Raw genomic sequence first — 18,915 nt, forward strand, 5'->3', positions numbered from 1 at the left:
AGATGAGAGCATGACAAATAATTAGGTGGTGTTGCTCAAGGGTAACCAGTTTGAGTGAGGGTGGTTGAATAGCTTGCCAGTATAACTTCGGTCTTTATGGCTGTGTGCTGCCATGAATGTAATGATATGTACTATGTATTACGTTACGAACATGCGTGTTATGAGACATTATTTGAACTGATAAGACACTTAAAACTTTTCCCCACCATTGGAAAGGGTGCAGCTGGGCTTTGCAGTCAGACACATTAACAGTACAACGTGGTGGCATGAGCATCTTTCTGAAGAGAATGTCCAGTTCCTCAAGAAGGTAACTGCGGAGGAATACAAAGCTCAGACAGCCAGCAAGCTGTGCCCTCTGAAAGATGAGCCATGGCCACTGAATGAGTGGAAACCAGGTGAGAAAGTATTTCTTCTGAAATACCAAACTCATGCTGAAATTACTGTTGTTGTGTTGTTGCATTCAGTAACGTCAGCACTGTGTCTTGTAAAGTATTCTCCTTTTTGCTTTTACTTCAGTCATCCAATACATCTCCTAGTAAGAAAGTAAACGCAATACATTTAGTTCTCTAAAAAGCATTTAAAATATTGCAGGGTGTAAGAACTTCGGTTTTAGTCCAGATCAGCACTTGGCTAGTCCCAGTGCTGCACAATGACAAGATAATAAACTAAACATTCATCAAAAAAGACTCCCTAGAGTATAAAGTATGTGAACTTGAAAATGTTCTTATAAATATTGCTGGACTCTGAAGAAAAAGTGTAGTGTATTATACATTCCACTTGTATTCAGTGATTCCAAAGTCTTATGGACTAGAACACAATATAAAGATTTTGAACCTTCAGAAGGGTCACATTGTTTGACAGCAAACAACAACCTGACAGCCTCCGAATCCATGAGAAGATCCTCAGGTGTGACAGTGGAAGCTGGAACAAAGAGCATTTTCCAAACTTTAAAGCATTTATTCTTCATCTTAAGTGTTCTGTTTTTCACACCATGGACTGTCAGAAGCCAGACTTGACAGGTTGCCTTTGCTGTACAGTTACAGTGACAAACATATGCACGGGTCAGGGTGGGAAGAACCTCCTACAGTAAACTTTTCAATAGTTAGTTTGGCTGTAATATTCTATATGGGTGTTCTGTTTTCCAAAAAAAAAAAAAGCCTGAAGTATTGATTGTTCTAATCTAATGGGGAGGTAGTTTGCATGTTCCATCAAAACCAGCTGGAACAGGGAGGACTTTACTGCTAGTTGGATTAAAGACAATGAACAGGTTATTCCCAGCCTACCCATAGGGATTCAGTGATGTTTTCTCTCCTTCTTCAAGTCCTTAGGAAACATCATAGTTGATGGGACTTTGCAGGTTATGAGGTGGGCTCTTTCAAATATGAAGTGCAGAGTTGCATCTGTGTTCTGTTTTGATCTACAGATTCCATCAGAGTTGGTGTTGTTGCAGTAAAACTGGGAATGATGCCAATATGGACCAAGTCAGGAAAAAAACATGCTGTCACACTGCTTAAGGTGAAATAAATCATCATGAATTTCATCTCCTATACTGTATTCAGGTTGTTAACCAGAAGTTTCAGGCAAAAGTGAAACTTATCAGTTGTACAGAGTAGGAAGTCCCTAAAGAAAGGAAAGATTTCTTTCAACCCTGTGTAGGACCCCATGCCTATTCTGTTTATATCCTGAACTTTCTGGGAGGGGTCTGCCTTCTGCCTCAGCTGTTCAAGTGCAGCAGAACTGTGCGTAGTATTACCTAGGTGAGGGAAGATGGGAGGCAACACAGAGCTGGGGTTAACTACCCCGTTTCACTTTTTTTATTTTGCCACCTGCAGGTACTTTGGGATTAGGTTCACTTTGGTTTCTGAATCTTTGTAGCCCTGAAGCTGCTTCTTTGTATTCTCTGGCAGCCACTACTGTGATGAAACTGTTCGCTGACCGCTTTGCTGCCGTGTGATGAACCAGGGCTGTGAAGGACAACACGTTTACAGGGCAAAGGAGCAGGCGTCTAAAATGTGGGCTCTTATTATATGCTTTGCCACTGCGTACAGTAGGGATTTTGCAGATCTTGCAGGCCAAAGATGACTATAAGAATTTATTCGATTCCTAGGGCATTTATGAAAGTGTGGTTTGCATTCTACTAGTATTTTTTTCTAAGATAAGCTTTTAATTGATTGGAAAAAGAATGTCTATGGTAAAAAGTTAACACACTCTCCTACTTGTAGGCTGTATCTCTTGTTTATGTGTAGATACAAATAAAAACAGAGACAGGCTTTGTTTTGCTTGTTTTGATAATCTCTTACTGTGGTCTCAAAGCATATGCATCTGCTTATACTCAAACACTATTCTTCTTTTCTTAAGGTGCAAGATTGCCATGTTTTAAGATACATTTCAAAGGAAGAGTCAGGTGCAAAAACATCTAAACTACTTGTTGGAGGCAAAAACTCATCTCCTTTTTACGTAAGTGAACCACTTTGCATGATTTTGTTAGAATAGTTGTTTTTGTTGTACAGTACAAAAATAGTGTAGGTAGACTTCTCTAAAAGATTAATTGGCAGACATGCATGCCTTGGAACTGATCTTTTGTCACATTCACCCTTGCTTATTTCCTTAAGGCTAGTGTCAATTCTTGGTTAAGAGAATAGCAAGAAGAACTTTTTGAAAGTTTTGCCTCTTGATTCTCTAGGAAAGCTGTGGATTTAGGAAGTCGCTTTGATGTGCAGTGTCCCAGGCTGTCGAAAAGGTCTGAAGGGACGTTAGCTGTGTAGAAACATGTGTGTTCACCGTGTGTGTGGAGATGCAGTACGAGATAAGGACTGCAAAATATGCGCTTTAGTGGCCTGTTGTCAACTTATCCAGCTTCATCGGTTGTTTAGAAGAGTTTGTTCTCTAGCTTACTCTTCCATACTGTTTTATTAGCTTTAGTTGTAATTTTTCCCCAGGTCTGTTGAGGTTGTTTAATTTGCATATAGTTTTACTGGTGAATAAGTTGAAGACTTAAATTTTCAGGATGATAACTTGATAATTATAGCTCATCAACAACATATCAAAATCACTCACTTGTTTAGATACCCCAGTTGCCTGATGCAGACTTCCCAGACACCTTCAATGGCTAAGGTTATCTGGCAGAGCTGTCATTCCTGAGGAGGAAAATTGAATTATAGATCAAGGCAGGAGCAAGGCTTTCCCTCAAAGGATTGCAGTTTCTATGATCCATTATTTCTATGAAATACTGCTTTTCACTTCTTGCAGTATCCTGACACTCATTTGTTTGATTTAGGCAAGAAAGAAAAAGTAGGACTCGTGATTACTAAGCAGATTATCTCAGTTGGTGATTGTGGCTTTTTGAGGACATATATTTCCCTTTTTCAAACAGGAGGTTGTCCTGGAGCCTCAAAATGAACCTGTGTACTTGTTTTTGCTTTAGTGAACGTGAGGGAAGAGGACGTTTTTTCATTTGATAAATCTGTTGGCTTTTGTAGTATATTCTATTGATTTTGAGCGGCTTATATTTTAAGGTATCTTTCTTTCATTCTGTGGGTTTGTGCCATGTTTCACCATCATTGCTTGTACTTTTCAGGTGTCTATACTGTCACTTTAGTCCTTTTCCACTTACCAGGTGTGACATTTTTCTGGGAGAAATTACGGCGGTGTTTTTTGTTTCCTGTTACCTTGGTTTAAGACATGCAAGAGTCACGTGAATAATAATTTTCAAGTTGTATTATGCACATTAGACTCCTTACAGTTGATCTTTTCATAAAGGTGATGGTATCAGTGATTCAATATGTTGTCAGAGTAAAAATGTGCAAGAAGCAAGGAGATATATAGAACATTTCTATTTAAATAGCTCTTGTGAACTAAGAAAATTTCTTCAAAGCCAAACTACCTAAAAAGTCAACTCAAGGATTTTTTGAGTAGTTTGAGTTATGTTAAAGTCTGTCTTGGACAGAACTTTTTCCAAGTTAGCTCCTATTAATTTGATTGGTTGAACTTAGACTCATTTTAATAAAGAAATTAATTAAATATCCTTAGACCAATCTGTGGTAAGGACCTGCCCTGAGACTGAGCTCTCTATTATTACTGTTGTTGTTGTTTTTATCGTCATCATTATATAAACTAGATAATTTTGTAAGAAAGAATTTGGCATTCTGCTTCTGAACAATTGTACTTGTTAAGGTACTAACAAATGATGTCTTTCTGTGGTTTAGCTGCAGGTTTGAATCATTGCTCTCTGGTGTTTATCAGTCTTTTTATGTGTTTCTTTTCTCTCTGAAGTGTCTGAAAGTGAGAATTAAAAGCGAGCTGAATGATACTGTATTGTATTAGCATAAGCAGTTTATCTTCTGTTAATTCTTATAGGAACATCTGTCTTCCTCAGATTCCTCACAGCTACTGATTTTTCATTAATTCAATCTAATGATTCCCTCAATAATTTTACTAACAAAGAGTTTCATGTATTTCTTTTGAGTGTGAAATTGCTTTAAAAATGATAAGGGGTATTGCATTTTTAGCAAGATTCTTTTTTTTTCCATTTTACCTTTATGTATATCAGTCTATTGCAAGTGAGCAGATTTTTTTTGTGGTTTTTTAAATGCAAAATTATTCCTAAAAGTACAGTTCTGTCGGTGTTCTAACAATTTTTTTGTCAAAAATATTTTATATGCTTCCCTTAAGTGAGGGCATATTGATAATTTTCCTATAATACTGGAAGATTCTGTTGGTCTCTGTAAAAATAAGAACATCTGAGAATTCATTCAGTGTTCTTCAGTATCACTTTTTAGAAAGGCTTTGTAAAGTCTGCAGTGTTTTGTTTGTAGAAATATATCTCTCTGACTTGACTGTTTGAAGAAAACTTGTCGAACAGTACAAGACTATAGTAGGACTCTTGAGCTGTAAGTGATTTTTACCCTTTGACTTCGCTGCTTTTCTTCAGGTGCGGTAGCTCTTTCCAGGCACCCGTGCTGAGCACAGAGCTCCCCTTGCTGTCATCTCAGGCAGCGGTTTTACATAGCAATGTAAATAAAGGATTGATATGCAGGCATTTTGTAGAAGGGGGTTTCTTTATTTTGAATTTTTACATGTGGTACTGCAGTTTAATACAATTGTCTTCCATTGCTGCCTCAAATTTTTGTGGTCTTAGGGAGGTTTTGGTTTTAGTTGATACCTTTTTTTTTTTAAAAAAAAAAAAGTCATTTGAAGTGTTTTTGTACTATGAATTCAAGCTAACAAATCACTCAAAAAAACCTTCTAAATCTGGAAGACTTTGTATCCACACTTTCTCCTCAAATAAGGACAGATTCATAAAGTTAAAATTTCAGGTTTGTGTCTAAGTCATAGAATCATAGAATCATTATGGTTGGAAGAGACCTCAAAGATCATCAAGTCCAACCGTATACCTGATGCCACCCTGTCCACTAAACCATGTCTTGAAGTGCCACATCTAAACGTTTTTTGAACATCTCCAGGGACGATGACTCCACCACCTCCCTGGGGAGCCCGTTCCAATGCCTAACAACTCTTACAGTGAAGAAGTTCTTTCTGATGTCGAGCCTGAACCTCCCCTGGCGCAACTTGAGACCGTTTTCTCTCGTCGTATCGCTAATTATCGGGGAGAAGAGCCCAACCCCAGCCTGGCTACAACCTCCTTTCAGGGAGTTGTAGAGGGCGATCAGGTCTCCCCTCAACTTCCTCTTCTCCAGACTAAACAACCCCAGCTCCCTCAGCTGCTCCTCGTAAGGCTTTTTCTCCAGGCCCTTCACCAGCCTTGTTGCCCTCCTCTGAACACGCTCCAGCAGCTCAATGTCCTTCTTATAGTGAGGGGCCCAAAACTGGACACAGTATTCAAGGTGCGGCCTCACCAGCGCAGAGTACAAAGGGATGATCACTTCCCTAGTCCTGCTGGCCACACTGTTTCTGATACAGGCCAAGATGTTGTTGGCCGCCTTGGCCACCTGGGCACACTGCCGGCTCATGTTCAGTCAGAGGTCTTCATCATCTTGCTCCCTCATTCTTCACAAAACTTCCTCTGTTCCCCTAGCACTTTTAAAGATTTTTAAAAACAAAATGAAGGGCAACATACAGATTTTCAAAATAAACTAAGTAATGATTTTAAAGATATTCAGGTTATTTTGTCTTAAAATACAGAAAAATATTTTTGAGAGAGAGAGAACTGCACAGAGCTTTTGAGAAGTGAACCTCAGAGATGTGACTTTCCAAGTGTGACAGGATTGTCAGATGCTTAAATTGGTTTCTAGGAGAATTCATTTGAAGAAAAACCAGCTGCGTTGCTTTTTTCCTTTGGCCACAGTTTTCCTGCATCACTGTTTCCATGGCTTGGTGTTATCTCAGCGGTCAGTTATTCTGTGAGTTGTCTTTTTAAAACTGCTGAGAACAATTTTAAGTACTTTTAACTTTGTCAGACTCCTCTAAAAAGAAGGGCCCTTCTTTAGTAAGCCAGCAGTAGTTTGACACTGAGTGTACTTGGTACATCTTAAAAAAATACACAAATCAATAAACGTGTTGTTCCTCATTTTTCTTTTTTTGTCCAGAGACTCTGGAATCTCTTCTGTAGGAAGTTAAGCATTTCTGGAAGTTTCTACATGACCAGGCTTTATTTCTATTGTTTTGTTAATTAAATCAATTATATTTATGGTGGTGTGGAACTTGGTCATTAGAAGCTTTGAAAAAGCAAAAATACTTTTAAATTACTGCAAAACTCTTTGAAACTCATGAGAAAGTATTAATATATTTTATGTACATTCTAAACGATTTGTTTCCCTTTTCTGATCTTAGAAATCTTCATATATCTCTTGTTTATATGATGTAGCTGTAGGGTAACTAGTTGACAGAAAATAAAATGCAGGCACAAGAGTTGTAAATTCGTTTTGTATAGACTTAAAATGCTAGTCTCAAGATAAAAGTGTGGTATGGTGTATCTGTTTCTCTGAGTGGTGTTGACAGTCCGTAATCACTTTCGGAGCTAGGTTGATCCTTGGGTATTTTAAGATCACTTTTTCATGGCTGCTCTTTGTTACAGAAATCAGAGTCTGCAATGGAAATTTTTAAAGAAGCTGGAGTACCACGGAAGCAGAAAGTTACAACATTTAATGTAACAGATGATGCCATAATTAAACCAGGTAATCTTTTTGAGCTACTGAATGTTATATGCGTAATCATTTAATGTCTGCCGCTTGCAGACCTAAACCAAGTTATGACATATATTTCAGTTTTGGTTTGTATGGAAGTTGCTGAATTCTTACTTCTTTGTCATTGAGCACAAACAAACTTTTTTCTTAGGGAAAACTAGAAAATGGGCTTTACTTTCTAGGTGATGAAACGTCAATAACTAATATGAACATTGAGTTAAGAAATAAATGTCTGTAACCTTGACTCACTTGTTGGGAATAAATATGAATGCATTTACAGGAAGTTCTGTGAGAGGGGCAGTGAGAATTTTGTGGTGATGTTTCTCAGGAGCCTAAAATAGCAGTTTGAGATTTGTTTCTTCTTGCTGCGTTCGGAAGTACAGCTGATTGGCTGTCGTATCTGGCGTTTTTTCTGGCAGCTTGCAAAGTAAAACACATTATAACAAACGTTCTCACTAAAAATCGGTATTAGAGGTTTGGAGATTTAATGTAAAATTCAATGTTTTTAAAGTTTTATTAGCTAGTGTATTTAGGTTGCTTTCATCTTGTGCTTTTTGACAGTTAGAAGTGTTTTTCCAAGAATTACGTAGGGTAGGAAATTCTAATGTATTACATCTTTATTTGCCATTAGAGAAGGTTTTTGCAAGACCTTTTTAAGACAGTGTAGTAACTGATAAAGATCAAATCTGATGTGAAGAGGATGTCTGGACTGATAAATGGAAACAAAAGCTTAAGATAAAGCAGAATTGCAAGTTTTCAATAAACTGATTTTGCATTGTGTGTATTTTCTACATAACATCCTTCATGTACATGATTTTCTGTCAGTTGACAGGCATCTTATCCCAGGTGTGTATGGATCATATAACAAGAAATAATATGAGGGTTTTTATGCTTGAGACTTAAGAGGTTTACATCATTTCAGTTTGCATTCATACAGAGTTGAAAACAGCATGAAAATGGGTGTGGACATGAAGCAATTAAAATTTCATTTTCTCTAATTGACTTAAAACAAGCTGGAAACTCTGGTAAAGATGCAGCTGAATGGATCTTCAGATTAAAGTTCATTTATAATGAACTAAGTTATCAATTTTATTTTTTTTAAAGCTTCTAATAAAAGAATATTGCACTTGGCTGAAAAAAATTGCTGAAGACAAAATTAATCTTTAATTAAAATTAAAACTTTGATACTGCAAGCACTTAGGGGAATGAGTGTAATTGCAGTCAGGTGAGTGATGTCACTACTTCTACTAAAGGCTAGTGTATATGTAATTCCCCGGTGGATGAAGCTGTGCTTCTGCCACAGTCTTTAGTTTGGAAACACTGTGTCTTAACAAAGAGGAAGCATTGCATAACTTTTACATTTTTTTTTTTTTTTTTATTCTTAACCCCATTTTTTATAGGAAGCATTTTGGGTTTTGGTTTTTTTTTAAAAAAAAAACAAAACACCTTGTGACGTGCTAGTGGTTATAAATGGAGCATGTTCTGTTTTCTTGCCAAGTTTGTTTGTTGTGAGACTTAACTAATTAAGCATTTTGGGCTTTATCTCTTTTGGTGTCTGAAGTGCAATGTATGTGAGTAAAGCCCTGACCCTTCCTTCCTACTCATCTGAAATTGGGCTAGGAGCTGAGAAATGTGCTAAACTAGTAACTACAAAGCATCTATTTTAGTCAGTGAGGTTTATAAAGAACAAAAAATAATATGTGAATAAAACCAAAGATTTGTTTCTGTTCCTGTGACTGTAATTTACCCTGGATGGTAATGACTGGATAGTGGTTTGAGGATTTCAGCACTTAGTTGAACATGATCTCTCCTCTTCTTTTGAAGGTACTCCTTTGTATGCTGCTCACTTCCGCCCAGGGCAGTTCGTGGATGTTACTGCAAAAACGTAGGTTCCTAATGATTTAGCATGTACAGTTCATCTTTCAAATAGATTGGTTGAATTTTTTTTTTCCCCTCTACTTTGGCTTGAACTCATGGCTTACAGAAGCTGAAATACAATTGAAAGGGTAGTGGCTGGAAATAGAAGTCCATTCAGCAATTGGGTCAAAAATATCAATCTGTCTTTCTTTGCTGGGGCTTACTTTTGATTTTGAACACAGTAGGTAAACAAGTAATACTGTTAGGGCTGTGGTTCTGCATCTGTTGTCTGTTGCACATACATGATTAGCATGGAAGGGCTTGACAAACAGCTTGAGAAAGAGGTGCTCAAGCTTAGCACGGGCAAAGAGGTCTCTAGTGCAGCATCTGTGGTATGTAGAAGTGGGGAATAAATGCTGAAAGGCATCAGTTCCCAGAACGACTGCCTAATTTTGATTTGGTGAAGAGATGTGAAGAGAGATGTATCGTTTGGACTGAAAGAAAAGCAAAAAGATAGTGAATGCATTTAGCAGGACAACAGAGCTGTCAAATTCCTTTTTTTGTTTTCTCTCATATTGCATCTCATCTCCTTGCCAGCAATGGCTAATGATCTTTAACGTAGGAGGAATGATTTTCTCTCAGACCACTGCAAATGCTAAATTAGAGCTCAAGTGGTAGAGGGTGTCAAAAGACAAGCTGGCACCTTGCAGCAAAGACTAGCAATCCCTCTTCTGTTACATCCATGATTTCCACTGCCCGAGAGAACTGAGAACTCTGATTTCCATATTTCAGTGAAGTGTATTTTTGTTGTGTTGTGATACAAAGGTAATGTTTTCCATTTGATGTTTTTTTTTGTGTGTAATGGAAATAATACACAACTGGCCTTGTTGAAATATCATCAGTTGTAATTGTCTCACATATGTGTAATACTTACAAATATCTTAATACTATTCACAGGCCTTTGTATATATGGGGAAACCAACCATATCAGTACAGCTGAGTAGTCGGTTCTAATATAGCTACACCTGACTACACCTGTGAGGGCACCCAATTGAGAAAAGGAGGTCGAGAAGTTGACTGAAATTAGTATTTTTCTGAGTCAGACTTCCTTATGTAATACTTAGATCTGGTATATTATTCATTCTGCTTCTAAATTGCATTCTGTGAACAGCCTATAAGAGACAAGAGCTTGTTTGCAAAGCAGAGCACAGTGTTATTAGGAATACAGTCATTCCATATAGACTAAGTGTCACACTTTGTTCATGCAGAAAAGCTTTGTTTTTCTAGAAGTGTTTCAAGAACTAGGAAAGGGTTTTTTTGGCAGTGTAAAAGATTCCAGCAAGCAGCCACAAGGCATTGAGTTATATCATGCTATATATATTTGAAAATACTAGCAAGTTAAAAATAGACTGGGTTCTTGGTTGTGTTCAGTGAATCCATCATGTTTTTTAATTCAGTATTTCTAATCTGTTTTCTCCAGATATTTGTGTGATCCTATTTCAGAAATTACCTTTTTGTTTGTACTGCTGATTTTGGTAGCATATTACATGTAATCCTACTATGCAGGTGAAGAAAAAATTCTTCATCTAAAGAGAAAGATCAGATATTTTTTTTATCGTGGGTTTTCTGTCAATATAATTCTCTAATCATTCCAGTCTTTCTATATCTGGGATTTTTTTAACCTTTTTCTGTGACTTGCTCACATTATGATTTCTACTTTTAATGTTTCTTTCTTCTTACTTTCCACTTTTCTGGAATGCTGCATTTATCATATTCAGTTCACTGTTGGGCAAGAATTAAATTATTTTACTACATTTCAGTTTTTCTTTGGGTCTTTTACTTTATTCTGTGCAATTTCATCCAGTGTTGCTTTGTCTCATACTTGGGTGGGCTTTGGTTTTTCATTATTTTTCAGAATACTGTATCCATCATTCTTAGTTACTATACCTGTAAGTACAGATTTCGCAATGTCACCAAAATATCCAAGAAATGTTTCAGTGAAGGGCAAAGTAAGTTGTCTTGGGAATGATTATAGCATTGAGCTACCGCATTTGGGCTGCACTGTGAGAGAAAAACAAGAACGTACTTCGTGTTAGACGTGTTCTGAACCTCCTCAAGAGGAGCCAGCATCTCCCCGCTGAGCAGAGGGAACCTGGGGAGGTTCAGTCCAGAGGCTGACATGAGCCTTTGTACGTCACTGCAAAGTCCCATTTCCAGAAGTGAGGTAGGCACATGAGAGATCGTAAGCTATAGGGGCGTACTGAAAAGGTATTTAAGGACATAGGGCTAGATCACAGTAGGGAGTACAGTTTGACTTCCTCTCCTTCCTCCCACCACTTCCGTCTCCCTGATTCAAACCATTATGGCCTTAAAAGACAGTAATTCCTAAAAACTTGCTGTCACTGCTAGTGAAGTTTTTAGAGATATTTTTATGTGAACATGTACTTTACCTTTTAAAGACTGTCAGTAATTTTGTTTCACTGGAGGAAACGCTGAAGTGTGCAATGTTTGAAATCGTATGGATGAAGATAGCAGTGCTGTTGTTAAAAGCATGATTAATTCTAATTATTCCTTTAAAAAGGAAAGAAAGAAAACTAGTGTCACCTCAATGAGGAGATAATATAGTGGAATATAATGGATGTTTAAATTTTTTACCAACTGTTAATGATTCAGATGAGCAAGGTGTCCTTTTGTATGCTTCCTTCTGCCAAGATGGAAATCAAAAATATGCTCCTTAAAAATGAGCAAGCTTTTCTTAGTTATTGTAGCTTGAACAAAGTACTTGCACTACCTTTCAGAAGTCTTGGTTAGCATCTGATTTGGTTACCAACGTGTAGCGTGGTTTTTTATGTCTGTCTGCTTTTAAACTTTCCTTGCAAATGTTTATGTTGAAGTCTTTAGAAATGTTTTGATTCATTTACAGCTCTCTGAAGAAAAACACTTCCACAGAAGCGAGAAGGTTGAGTTGAAGATGTGTGCAGTTTGCTGTTACTTGAAGTCTTGTAATTTGTTCAGCACAGTATAAGTAGCTTTTAGAGCGCTGACAGTAGGCAGGGCATCTGCGAGCTGTCAATCCTTAGTGCTGAATTTTTTTCCTTAGTACTTATTTGCAGCAATTTCAAAGCTCAATCCTTAAGTTTTATAGCAGTCTTTAATGACAGGACCTCAGTGCTTCAGAGGTATGTCTCGAAACCGTGTAAAGGCTTAGTACACTTCTTGGGACAGCAGTAAACTTCAGAATTCCTGTGGCCTGATGGTCTGTTTTAGCCCTGACATGCTTTGGGCTAAGGTATCTAGCACTGTCCAGAAATGTTTCTTCTGTGACCTCTTTAAGGTGAGGTGTGACCTACTACTAGCATAGTAGAAACTGCTGCCCGAAGGGGAGGTGATGCTCATTCCCACAGCGTTCCCATCGACTCCTCTGTCGCCAGTGCTGCCTTCCTGAGTTGCGTGAAGGAAAGATCAGTGTGAGATACTTGCGTCCTTCACTGCATTAGCGTTCAGCTGGATCAGTTGCATGCCTCAGCGTGCCGATCGGTGGAGTGAGCTTTTACACTAGTACAAAGATGACCAAAACATGGGGATGGGGAAAGGTGGGACCGTGCCATACGGTGGTGGCCCTGTGCTGTATGGTAATGGAGTTGTGTTGTACTGCCTTTTTCTGCCACTTCACCACCTGTTTCATGAACGTTTCAGGAAACCTTTGGAACATCAGAAATTTTGTTGGTCCAAAGAAAAAGCCAAGAGTAGTTTTGCTTGAAATGTGCTAGAGTTACGTGGTGATTCTGGTGTGTTCATGGTTTAGTTAAGCTTTGCTAGGTTAACGATGTAATCTGAGCCTGAAAGTGTGTGCTACAATTGTTTGAAATTATTTGACTAAGTAGTTGGAATCCTTTTCCTCTACAGCATCTAAATAATTCTTTTAAATTACCTAAGTTTGAAGAGTTAGCAGCAAACTAAATTGTTGCTTAATTAGAGTGCTTCATTCCAGTAGCTTTCTAAATGAAAGTTGGCTCATTAGGTACTGGCATTTTGTTTGTATCAAACCTGGAAAACGAGGTTTTATATAAAATTAGGTGGTTGACCTGAACAGCTGCTTTCTTGCAGGTGAGACTAGAACAAGTGTGTGTAACTAAACTCTATTTTTAATTCTACAGAAAGATTATTTTCCTTTCATTTAACACTTGTGTGTCTTAGTTTTGCGTATCATCATTGCTGCCTATAATTCCTTTCTGGGACTCAGGTAATAATGCTTCAGTGAAGCTAAGTAAAGTAAGTGACTGAATTCCATGTGTTGAAAACCAGTGGCATTATACATATGAAGTCTAGTAAAGTTAGGTATTGTGCAAGTTTTTTTGTTCAGATATGGTGTATTTTTGTTCCGACAACAGTAGCATTCTATATAGTCCTTGATTCAAGCCAAGACAATAGGTAGAAGATGTCTTAGCCAGAAATCACAACCGTGTAAGTAGGATGGCAAACGTTCAGTGTAGGTTATTGAGTATTGTATCTCAGATACTGCACACAACTTGATTCTTTCAGAGTGGGATCTAGATAGTAATTCTGTTTAATTAATACATGGTTCTGGATGAAGATCCCATGTGGACAAACCTTCAGGTATTTTGAAAAAACATCAAGTTGTCAGTACTGTGCCTATTAAGAGATTTTGGAGTTATACCTCCTCTTATGCATATTTGAGTTTGTTCTACATTAGAATTGTATTGTGTTTCTTTTTAAAGATTTCACAGATTTTAATGAACAAGATGTAGTGGGATGTCAGTAGTTAGGACTTTGGGGGGGAAATCAGGGATTCTTTTGATGCATTCTTAAATGGAATTGTGATGCAGGTCCTCATAAGAGAAGTAACTCCAGGAGAGGTGTGTGTTTGGTTGGTATCTGTTATACATATGTTGGCTAATGTGAAATTACATGGGATAGTGTATATAGTGTACTAAAAATAGCATATATGTCGTACACATAAAATAGTGTGTATTGCATATGTGATAACTCTATATTATTTGGCTAGCTCCCACTGTGTTAATGTTATGAAGTATTTGTTGGAAATGAACTCATGAGACTTTTTAAGTAATAAAAGATCCAGTATTCTTTTGGGGGATTTTTCTGTTTCATTCACTTTTGCAAAATACTGGTTTAGGTTTAGTTTCAGTAATTATTTTTCTTGTATTTTATGGGTGATACTTACTGAATGCATTTACACCTAGTAATTTTTAAGAAGGGCGAAGAGGACAATTCAATAATTTGAAATTAATTAATACTAATAGCTGACATCTGGCATCTGTTCAGAAGTCAACAAGAATATATTCTTACATATATTTGTTAATTTTTTGGCAGAATTAAAAAAAAATTAAGAATTGTAAACTGTAGAAATCCTTCTCTGATTTTCCGTAGTATTTCTTGAACAGCATGCATCTTACGTTCTCTTCCTTGTTTATATAAGATGAATATTAGTTTCAAAAGCACTTTGCATTTCATACAATTGGAAGAATATAAAATCTTTGATTAGAAATACAGATAAATTTTGAGTCATGGCAAATTTTTTTATTTTTTTTTATATGATAGAGAATTCCACCACTTGTCTGCGAACAGATCACAGTCACATTAAGGTGGACTTAGGCTGGAAAAACACTGTTGTTCTAGAATGATGGAGGTATATTGGCTGAGCTACTGAGTGCCTAGCTGAAAAGTCCTCCTTTCTAAATTTGATTTAAACCGATGTTAGTAGTTGTTAGATTATTTTAAACTTTACGTTTGATTTATGTAATTCTGTAGTTTTTATTCTGGTTCCAGCTTTATTTCAGATGGAGCATGAGTCTAGGAAGAAATATACACTGTGTAATTGTTTTTAATCTTGACGTGTGTTTAAAGAACATTACACATTGTTTGTTCTTTTAAAAAAATCAAAAACTCCAAAATTAAATAAAACTATACCTGCTTCTTATTTAATTCATAAAAACTTGTTTTTATTTTCAATCATGATGGTGACTGCATTATGTTGAATAGAAGATTAATATTCAAAATGTCATAAGATAAAGTGTATTTGTAGGTAATTCAGAGACCTTCTATCAGTTTTTCACAAATAAAAAATGAAACTATTCTAAAACATTATTGAACTAATATGATGAAAGAACTATGGTAGATAGTAAAGCATTATACATTATGAAATACTCTAATTTCAGTATTGAGATATCTTTCCTTGACTTTAGCCAGAATATTTCAGATGTTTGAGATTTGTTTTCATATTTCAGATGAGAATTTTCAGGTTTACCTGAGTGCTCTTTTTCAGTCTGGCCATACTTTCTATAAATTTCCTACAGGCTTTGGTATTTTAAAGTCTGAGTCTTTGTTCACAGAAAATACATGTGTAATTGGAAAGCTCCATTAAACACTAGCAAGTCTATCTTTTGATATAATCGCTTTTTTTTGAAGATATCTTATAGCATTTGATGAAGTGAATATTTTTTTCCAGTGCATCTCTTACAAGTATTAACTAGTTCTTGTATTTCTATATTTTATTAACTGTACATGTATTGTATTCTAAATTGTTAATGTCTAAAAATGAGCAGTCTGAATGAAATATTGCAGTGGCTTCATGACATCAGGGGTTTATGCTTCTGTGTTAAAGCTGACAGCACTGTTTTCTTTTGAAATGCTCGTTTTCGGTGGTTGTATGGTTTTCTCTGAATTGCAAGTACATTTCTGCAGCTAAAGAATGAATCATGCCTCTGGTCTGCTCGCTCTGGTAACTGCACAGCTGTTGTTAGGCAACCCGCTTCCAGTTGGGTTTGGAGAGTTTGCCAATTCTGTCTTCCAGCTAGAGATGCCAGAAGTAGTCTACTTGGAAAACATGGCCAATAATAGAGAATTTCAAAGAAAAAATTAGCATTTTGGCAGAACAGACGTGAGTTTTCCTATAGCTTAGTTTCTGCTATGTATTTCAGAGTTATTAGTCCCCTAGCATTCTGCCAACATAGAAAAAGACAAATTTTGAGCCTCTGTTAAAGCATGAGTATTTTTCAAACCTGTTTTTTACAACTTTCGCTGTTCGTTACTGCAAGCTTTTAAAATAGGCTGATTCATGAGAAACTGGTGGAACAAAGCCTTGCATCCTTTAGATTTCTGTCTTGTGTTCCTGATCCCAGGTGACCCAGGTCCTCCCTCTCTCCTGCAGATGCCTGCAGCTCCCTCTCATGGCCCTGAACTTCTCCATAGCCCCATGTTGCACCACCGTCTGCTGCCCTGGAAGGAGTCCTTTGCTGGTGGCAACCACTTGCACCTCCAGCTGGCAAGCCGAAGGAGCATATCACTACTTTAATTATACTATAGCATTTCCTTGGTTAGTTGTAGGAAAGGAGCAAAAAAAATTCAGGACTTTCTAACCAATAATACTGATTTCAGAAAATTACATGTTTGTCTTCTGTGCCAAATTTAATTGGAATTGACTGCTAGGTTCTGAACAGGGAAGGGGAAAACCAAGTGACGGACACTGTGGTTGCACACGTCTTGTTTTCTTACGGTTCTGTGGCTTCAGAGAGTCTTTCCATTTGTGGCTGGTTTTGACTGTAGTTTGACTTGCTCTAGGCAACTAGGCCAGCAATCAGAGGAGAATTATTCAAGTGGAAAGAGAAATTAATCCAGTTTTTGTGAATGTTGGTGTTTTCCGCATTTGTATATTTTTCTGTAGTTTTTAATGGTAGTGCTTTTCTGATTAGGGGAGTCAGCAAAATGTAATCCATACGTACAGCGTGATGTGTGCATGCTCATACCCAGTTTTATTTTTCTGTGTTTGGCTGGAAGGTTGTAATGCTTGAACTAGTAGGACCATGACATTGCAAAATGCATTAGCAGAGAAAGGATTTCTGTGAATTGGAAGAAAAGGATCGTCTTGTTAAATTAATTAAATAATCAGTGCAGCCATAAACCCCGTGGTCAGACTTTTCCTTTTGGAAACAGACAATGCCAGTTTAAACACACACTTTAATTTGCTTTTTTTTGTGTAGTAGTGAGGCAGTTTTTCCTATTGAGTCTGTCCCTGCAGTAAATGGAGAACTCCAAAGCCAGTAATACTGTCATGTGCCTCAAAGATTAAGGCATGGACTCTGAAAATATGTTTTATTTGTTACTCTGTTTTAGACCTTATTTGTCAGATGAGTACAGATCAAAAGAGTTAAGTGTTTTCACTACACATGAAACTGTTTGTTTACAAGAGATGAGTCTAGTTTGGAAAAGAAATGTTCCTTGGTTTATTTTTATGCTAGTCCAAGCAGCCATCTCTTTCCTCTCTTGACGCTTAGGGCCTGTCATTTAAGTTTTGGTATGTGTTGTTATACAGTTGCTTTTTATTTGGGTTTTTTGGTTGTTTTTTTTGTTTGTTCTGGTGTCCACTTGGTGAAGGCTTCATTATGCTACCATGTTTTGAGGACCATCGCAACAAGGAACATTTTATGTTAGTCTTTTTGCCTATTTGACTCTCTTCTAGTGATTCTCATTCTGTAAAGTGACCTTGAAGTATTGCAGTAGAATATGTTTATGGTATGAAATACAGAATTTTCTTTTTTTTTTAAAATATATTCTTCTGTCTGCTGAGCTTTGCTAAAGGTAAAAATATTATGAGCCTGACTGAAATTATTGGTTATTGCTAGAAACGTGAAGTCTGACCAACCCAGATTTGTTTCTTAATTATTTTTCTTTTCAGAATTGGTAAAGGATTTCAAGGTGTCATGAAAAGGTGGGGATTTAAAGGTCAGCCTGCGAGCCATGGCCAGACGAAAACTCACAGACGTCCTGGAGCTATATCTACGAATGTGAGGCTTCTTATTTCCTGTTTAAACATTCTTCGGTATTTTTAAAACTGCTTACTAAAAATGAACAATTTTACAATAGCTAGCTGTTACCAGCTACTCTGTGGTAGCAGAGAATCCCAGCTGTTTCAAAGTTCAGAAACCTGTATAATGAGCAATGCAGATAGCTGTTCTTTTATGCCTCAATTTATGAATATTCTATAATGCTGGTAAGTGAGCAAACATATTTTAACTGAGCAAATTGGGGTATTTTACAGTATCGCTCAGAGAAATAGCCTTAGTGCTTCAGAGAGAATTCGAAGAGTCTTTCATCACGGCTTTTATAGATTGGAAAGGATTTACCCATTATTTTGTACTGCAGATATTGTACTATTCTTTGGAACCTTAGTTGCTTTTATCCCCTTGCCTGGCTTGTATAGCTGCTTAATGAACTCTTTGATTCCCAAAATAGTTTGTTGGCTTCTGAGCATTTTTAATCAGAGTACAGAGTAATATTTTTAAGTTTCAAACTATAAATAATATTAATTTAAAAGCTCTTTGGTACAGATCCAGTTAAAACTTTGTCCGTATAAAGGTTACACAATATTTAGGCTGAACTAAGAGGGATTTTTGCAAACTAACTTCGTTATACAGAATTAAGACCGACTGAGTCACAATAATGAACCTGAATTGTGTGTAATTTTCTTAGAGAAATTAAAATAAAAATGAAAAAAGGATTAATAATGCTCGAGAGAATAGTAAAAGCAAGAAGGCACCAGGCTATGAGGTTAGAGTAATTGAGACTGTAAAAACATACAGTACTGATCTATAGTCCTTCATTTCAGCTGGAAAATGAATTCTACAGCTGCCACTGTTTTCTCTGAAGACTGTAAATATTTGAACATACAACACTATTCTAGCAGAGGATATTCATCATTACAAAAGAACCCCTCTTTACTTTTCCTTAAATTAGAACTTCCTAAGCAGCAATGCTGGATATAATTTCACAAAGTATATAGAATGGGAAATAGTATTGGAAATAGGTATGATGGAAAGGAAGGAAGGTGAAAGGATGCAATAGGGGAAAAACAACGTCTCAATTTTTATTTTCCGGTCTA

General features: G+C 36.8%; 1 protein-coding gene across 1 annotated transcript in view; it reads left to right on the plus strand.

The window, feature by feature from the left end:
- Positions 1-208: 208 nt before the first annotated feature.
- MRPL3 (mitochondrial ribosomal protein L3) overlaps positions 209-18,915 on the plus strand; it is a gene marked incomplete at its 5' end in the record, with an annotated part of 29,645 nt that continues 10,938 nt past the window's right edge. Inside the window, 6 exons of the mRNA XM_009702854.1 lie at positions 209-395; positions 1,424-1,515; positions 2,359-2,457; positions 7,034-7,133; positions 8,967-9,027; positions 17,713-17,821. Of these exons, the coding sequence (XP_009701156.1) occupies positions 209-395; positions 1,424-1,515; positions 2,359-2,457; positions 7,034-7,133; positions 8,967-9,027; positions 17,713-17,821 (648 nt within the window). The remainder of the gene's footprint in view (positions 396-1,423; positions 1,516-2,358; positions 2,458-7,033; positions 7,134-8,966; positions 9,028-17,712; positions 17,822-18,915) is intronic.

This window comes from Cariama cristata, unplaced genomic scaffold (assembly GCF_000690535.1).
Source record: "Cariama cristata isolate BGI_N322 unplaced genomic scaffold, ASM69053v1 scaffold25500, whole genome shotgun sequence".
Classification (NCBI taxonomy): domain Eukaryota; kingdom Metazoa; phylum Chordata; class Aves; order Cariamiformes; family Cariamidae; genus Cariama; species Cariama cristata.